The following is a 6,547-nucleotide window of genomic DNA, read 5'->3' on the forward strand; positions in this document are numbered from 1 at the left end:
GATAAAGTGAATTGGCAGTGGATCCATGGATAGATGGGAGGGAACGGAGAAGGGGGAGAGAGAGAGTGAGAGCACAAGGCTGGAGATAAGGTAAGTAGAATACATACTATATAACGCATGGCTACAGGTCATATATGCAGTTTGTCATAAGTGGACTAGTATTGTCCTACCTTCTGCCGCTTAGGGATGGATGTCCAGGATGTGGGCGTAGTGTGAAATGTGCAGTAGCACTATCTGGGATGCGCCTCTGAGATCCAGGATGCGCGCCCTTATTTGAAGGAGTGTGTCCAGTAATGAGGGTCATGGCGCATGCGCACTGGGTGCCGTTGCGTGTCACGTCTCACTCCTGTTTATAGGTAGGATCCGGTATGACTGGTATGAATGCGCCTCAAGCCTCGCTTGAGGTGTTGGTGTTGCGCATGCGCAGATGGTATAGGTGCGTATCAAGCCTCGCTGTGAGTGTCATTATGAGTGTACGGGATATTTGAAGAGTACAGTATCGCAATACCTGATGTAGGGTAAAATAGGATAGAATGAAAACGGACTAATCTATGGGGGAGAATAAGACATAGAAGATAAAAGATAAAAGGACATAAGGGACATAAATGCGGATAGATGATAATGATATAAGACATATGGACATATAGACAAAAGACATTAGACAGTCATAGGAAATATCAGGAAGATAACCTATAATAACATGAAAACATGGATACTATACCATAACGTGAAAAGGATACTATGGATGACCCAACGTAGTGAAGGGTAGTGCGACTAATTCATCTAAAAAGGAACAACAGAATACATCAGAAAGTGGTGGAGACCATGTTACCACATACTACTGTTGATATAGATAGACATATATTGAAATATATTGAAATATAGAGGTGTCTAGGTATCAAAGTAACCGGACGTGGGGGGAGGGTTTTTATAAAAAACGGATTATAGTGGTCAAATGGGAAGTAAGGAGGGACAACTTGGGTATATACTGCTGGGTATCAAGGTCTGGTATCTGTTATTATGTAACGGTTCGTTCAGATAAGGCTATGTATTTCATAGTCCCTATTTAATCCTTTGGGTTCCAGACTGTCAAGTGTATGAATCCAATATGCTTCCCTCTTTTTCAATAATTTGATTCTATCACCTCCCCTCCTACTGGGTGTCACCTGTTCGATTATTTGATATTTGAGTTGTGAGAGATTGTGGCCTGCTGATTCGAAATGTGCTGGTACCGGAAGTAATAGATTTTTTCGTCTGATATTAGATTTGTGTTGGCATATGCGATCGCGTATTTTTTGGGTTGTTTCCCCTACATATATCTTACCACAGGGACACTTCAATAGGTACACTACAAAGTTGGTTTCACATGTAAAGAAACCGCGAATTGGGAAGCTTTTGCCTGACTGTGGGTGATGAAATTGGGGTCCTTTTAATACATTCGAGCACTGGGAGCAATGTATACAGGGAAAAGTTCCTGTCTTCTGTTTCTGTATAAAAGTCTGTCTAGGGATGGTCTTAGTCGGGCCTATATCAGCCTTCACAATTAGGTCCCTTAAATTTTTGGGCCGGCGTGTACAAGGTAGTATAGGGTTTTTAAATTCACTAATGTCTGGGTAGGCTTTTTGTAACAGGGGCCAGTGGTTCCTAATGCTATTGATTATTTTGTTAACACTTGGGTGGAAGGTGTGGACAAATGGTATCCTATTGGTTATTCCTGATTGTTTTTTTATTTTGGGTTTAATTGTTTCATGGAGAAGGTGTTGTGGATAGCCACGTGTTAGAAATCGCTGTTTCATTTCCGTTAATCTGATTTGTTGAAGTGGGACTGTTTTGACTATGCGGCGTATCCGTTCAAATTGAGAATGTGGGAGTGATTTTTTTGTATTTATAGAGTGGAAACTGGAGAAGTGTAATAGGCTATTACGGTCTGTTGATTTTCTATATAGATCTGTGGTAAGGGAACCATCTGGAAGTTTGGTAACCACGGTGTCAAGGAAGTTGATGGAATCAGAATGGTAGTGTATAGTAAATTGTAATTCCGGGTGAATGGAATTCAGAAATGTGTGAAATTCCACTAGGGAGTCCAATGTGCCATCCCATATGCAAAAAATATCGTCGATATAACGTTTCCATGTAAGTACTTGTGTAAAAAATGAGTGTGGGTAAACATAGGTCTCTTCAAAATCTGACATATATGAGTTTGCATAAGGGGGCGCCACATTGGACCCCATAGCGGTACCCTGTTGCTGTAGGTAGTAGTTGTCCTGAAATAGGAAGAAATTATTCAGTAGGACGAGCTCAAGTAGATCCATATAGAAATCAATTAACTTGGGTTGTATGTCTTGTGAGGAAAGGAGTTTACGAGCTGCATGTAGGCCTTTTGAGTGTTGAATGGATGTGTATAGACTTACAACGTCCCATGTGACTAGGAGGGTATTAGTGGATAGTGGGGGTAGATTATCAAGTAGTGTTAAAAAAGAGGATGTGTCGAGTAAAAATGATTTAGTATTTCTAATGATGGGAGTGAATACTTTTTCCAGCAGGATGGATAGGGGTGAAAGTACAGAGTCGGTAGAGGCCACTATAGGTCGGCCTGGGGGATTCAACAGATCCTTATGTACTTTGGGTAGTACATAAATGACAGGCATAATGGGATTAGGTTTGGATAGAAAGGTCACTATCGACTCGTCAATTACCCTCAATCCAAGGTAATGTTGTAAGACTGATTGTATTTTCTCTGTCACAGATTTGGTCGGGTCTTTGGTTAATTTAATGTATACGGATTGATCATTGAGTTGACGATTGATTTCGTCAATGTATTTGTGTTTGTCCATGACAACCAAGGCCCCTCCCTTGTCCGCTGGTTTGAGGACAAGGTCTTTCTTCCGTATGAGAGTTGAAAGAGCTTGTCTTTCCGTGTTATCTAGGTTGTGCATAAATTTATATTTGCCCATAGCTAGGTTTTTCCTAAACTGGGACATGTCTCGTTGGATGAGGGTAATAAAGGTCTCAATGGCTGGTTGAGTCTTAGGGGGTGTATAGTGACTTTTATTGCGTAACCCTAGATCACGGATAGATATCCCTGATTTAGGTAACCGGTCTTCTCTGTTAGTGTTGGTAGGATTGCCAGAAAAATGGACCTTGAGTCTAATGTTCCTAAATAGTCTCTGTAAATCTATATCAAGTTGGAAAGTATCCAACTGATTAGATGGACAGTAAGAGAGCCCTTTCTCTAATAGGGACATTTCAGCCGGCCCTAGTGTGTGTGAGGATATGTTAATCACTAGTGATTGTACCTGTGATCTTGTGACGATGCCGGAATTTTCTCGTGTAGTGGTGTTGGTTTGTCCTCTTTGGCTTTGACTTTGGCCTCTTCTGCCCTGGGATCGCCGTTGTCGGTTGTCTGGTCTGTACTGGAAGTTAGTGTCGCCACTAGAGCCCGACTGAGCTGAATCCCTGGATGATGACCGTTTGTTGGTGTAGTTGAACCGGTTGTTGGTGGTATCTGACCATCTGTAGACTCGGTTGTGTCTGTAGTCTTCAGTATCCCTGAAAAATTTGTTCCTTTTTGTTGTCTCCACTTCTTTTCGTTGCTGTGCCAGGGATGTTGTTATTTTTTCTTTCAGTTGATTGTAGTCTTCTGGTGTTATGATGTCTTGCAGTTGTTCTTCGATTGTATGAATTTCTGTTTTAGTTGTACTGATGGCGTTATGCAAATATGAGAGAGTAAGAGTCATCAAGTCGAAGGAGCACTTATTTAGTATTTGTTCAAATTTTTCGCAGAATTCCTGATTTTCTTTGAAAAATGTTGGTCTAGTGCGTATGCGTAACCCACGCGGGATGCGTTGTACCTTCAGGTATTCGGCTATTGTGACGCTGTGTAATTCATAGTTGAGCAATCGTCGAGATTCTCGCTCTAGGTCTCGTGCCTTGAATTCGGAAGGCGGTGTTTGTAGAAAATTCCCGGAAAGTTGTACTTGGGACAAGATTTCAGAAATCTCCTCCTGTTGGTATGATAGTGTGCCACTTGCCATGGTTATGCAGGTGCACCACTCCGTCAGGGAGAGTAAATGTATAAGCAAAACTTCGTGGCACTCTGCCGTCCGTTTGCCGCTGGAAGTCGGGTTCCCACCCCGTTTCAATAGTAATGTAAAAACTCCAGCAAATAGCGTTGCAAAAAAGAATCTTTTAATAGACATGTGCGGCTGTGTAAAATTCATGACGTTTCGGCCATACATTAGCCTTCATCAGACTACAGCAAAACAAAAGAAAGAAAAGAAAATAATATGAACACATCTTATATATACATATTTATAAAGTGTGCCATGGCAAGTGACATAGAATGTGGCACATAAGTATAAAGCAGTAAATCAGGTAAAAAACAATAATTAAGGTCCAGAGAATTCTGTAATTTTGTCCAACAATCCGTGTTCAGACATATCCTTGGTGCGGGTAATGTATTCCGATCCCATTTTCAATGAGAACATATTAAGGAATATAATGTTCATGTGAACAGCAGTCCATAGAATGCTTACAAGTCCGTGGGCATCAGCAGCGTTATAGAAATGGAGCACAAATATTGTCATGATAAAAGATAATTTCAACAGTACTAAGATAAGATATCCCTATGCTGCAATTAAGTGCCAGTATATAGATCTAACCTGGATAAAATGAATTGGCAGTGGATCCATGGATAGATGGAAGGGAACGGAGAAGGGGGAGAGAGAGAGTGAGAGCACAAGGCTGGAGATAAGGTAAGTAGAATACATACTATATAACGCATGGCTACAGGTCATATATGCAGTTTGTCATAAGTGGACTAGTATTGTCCTACCTTCTGCCGCTTAGGGATGGATGTCCAGGATGTGGGCGTAGTGTGAAATGTGCAGTAGCACTATCTTCCTATAACTGTCACAGCTTCTAACAGTAGATCCGGCTGGTGGTAGCTGAAGGATGGAACTGAGTATCTGTGACCACTTGAGTACGTGGACGTGCACATAACTATACAGATTAAACACCAGGGGGCGCTATTACAATGTTAAAAAAAAATCGCTCACAACTGGAGCATTTTTGTCACAGGAAATACAAAAAAGTATTTCGATTTTCATGAAGACTTTTATTAAAATAACACACAACCCCTTTAAGGTTTGTCACCACCGGAGAGGGGATAACTATTAGGTCCCTTTCACACGAGCGAGTTTTCCGCGCGGGTGCAATGCGTGACGTGAACGCATAGCACCCGCACTGAATCCTGACCCATTCATTTCCATGGGTCTGTGCACATGAGCGTTGTTTTTCACGCATCAGTTGTGCGTTGCACGAAAATCGCAGCATGTTCTATCTTCTGCGTTTTTCACGCAGCCCTGGGCCCATTGAAGTGAATGGGGCTGCGTAAAAAACGCATTGCATCCGCAAGCAAGTGTGGGTGCGATGCGTTTTTCACTGATGGTTGCTAAGAGATGTTGTTTGTAAACATTCCGTTTTTTATCACGCGCGTGAAAAACGCATCAAAACGCATTGCACCCGCGCGGAAAAAACTGAACAATTAAACGCAACCGCAGACAAAACTGACTGAACTTGCTTGCAAAATAGTGCGAGTTTCACTAAACGCACCCTGAACGCATCCAACCCCAATCCGCAACGCCCGTGTGAAACCAGCCTTAGATCTGTCACCGGCCGGGTATGCATGTAGCCACGCCATCCATTTCTATGGGAGTTCTGGAGATAGTTGAGCGATGTACTCTGCTGTCTCCGGAACCCCCCTATAAATGAATAGAGCGGGTAGGCGCATGCAGGGTACGTTCTCATGGGGGGTCCCAGCCGTAGGAGCCCCACCAATCTAATCGTTATCCCCTATCCTGTGCATAGAGGATAACTTCATATAACCGGAATACCCCTTTAAGTCCTGGGTTATCATGATATGATCCTTTAGCATCTTCTTGTCATCATAGTCTTCACGGCAAGGGACTGAACAGACGTACTTAACATGGAAGCAGACCACGCCACCGCTACGGGACCCGCATCCCCACATAAATCCACTGCATTTTCCCATAGCCACCACTAGAGGGAGTTCACGGCATAGAGATTTTACAGGTTCTATGGAGTTCAATGGTAGCTGTATACCTTGCACTGAGCTCCCCCTACTGGTGGCTGCTGGCAGTCAGTTTTATATTATATTGTGTGAAGGCGAGCAGGAGATAGTCTACAGTAAGTACAGTGAGCACCAGATTTATTCTGCTCCACCATAGCAGTAGGGTAAATTGCCTCAATGAAAAAAAGCTGGTAAATTAGCCATTACTGCGCTGTACCTTCTGAAGTCCGGATTGGGGGGGGGGGGGGGGGGGAAAGGTGTGTGTCATATGTCACATGACCCAGCGGTGACATACCGCTTGGGGACACATCAACACATGTGACCGCACCTGGAAGTTTACAGGCCAGGAGACCGGAAGGTGCGTGGATCGGACCCCTGCCGGTCAAATGTCCACTTACCAACATTGCGGTTGGTAAAATTAGGGCCCCAGGAACGGTCAGCCCCACCCAAGACTGC

General features: G+C 43.2%; 1 protein-coding gene across 1 annotated transcript; it reads right to left on the reverse strand.

Annotated features, from left to right (window-relative positions):
* Positions 1–741: 741 nt before the first annotated feature.
* Positions 742–4,902, reverse strand: LOC122943231. Its single transcript, XM_044300819.1, has 3 exons — positions 4,835–4,902; positions 3,297–4,252; positions 742–783 (listed from the first exon to the last, which is right to left on the reverse strand). The coding sequence occupies exons 2-3, from the start codon at positions 4,236–4,238 to the stop codon at positions 775–777; spliced, it is 951 nt and encodes a 316-aa protein (XP_044156754.1). The 5' UTR covers positions 4,239–4,252; positions 4,835–4,902; the 3' UTR covers positions 742–774.
* Positions 4,903–6,547: the final 1,645 nt, after the last annotated feature.

This window comes from Bufo gargarizans, chromosome 7 (genome assembly GCF_014858855.1).
Source record: "Bufo gargarizans isolate SCDJY-AF-19 chromosome 7, ASM1485885v1, whole genome shotgun sequence".
In the NCBI taxonomy this organism is placed as follows: domain Eukaryota; kingdom Metazoa; phylum Chordata; class Amphibia; order Anura; family Bufonidae; genus Bufo; species Bufo gargarizans.

Bases quoted from the DNA above. Each gene is read 5' to 3' on its own strand.
- LOC122943231 (XM_044300819.1), bottom strand. From the start codon at position 4,238: ATGTATGGCCGAAACGTCATGAATTTTACACAGCCGCACATGTCTATT.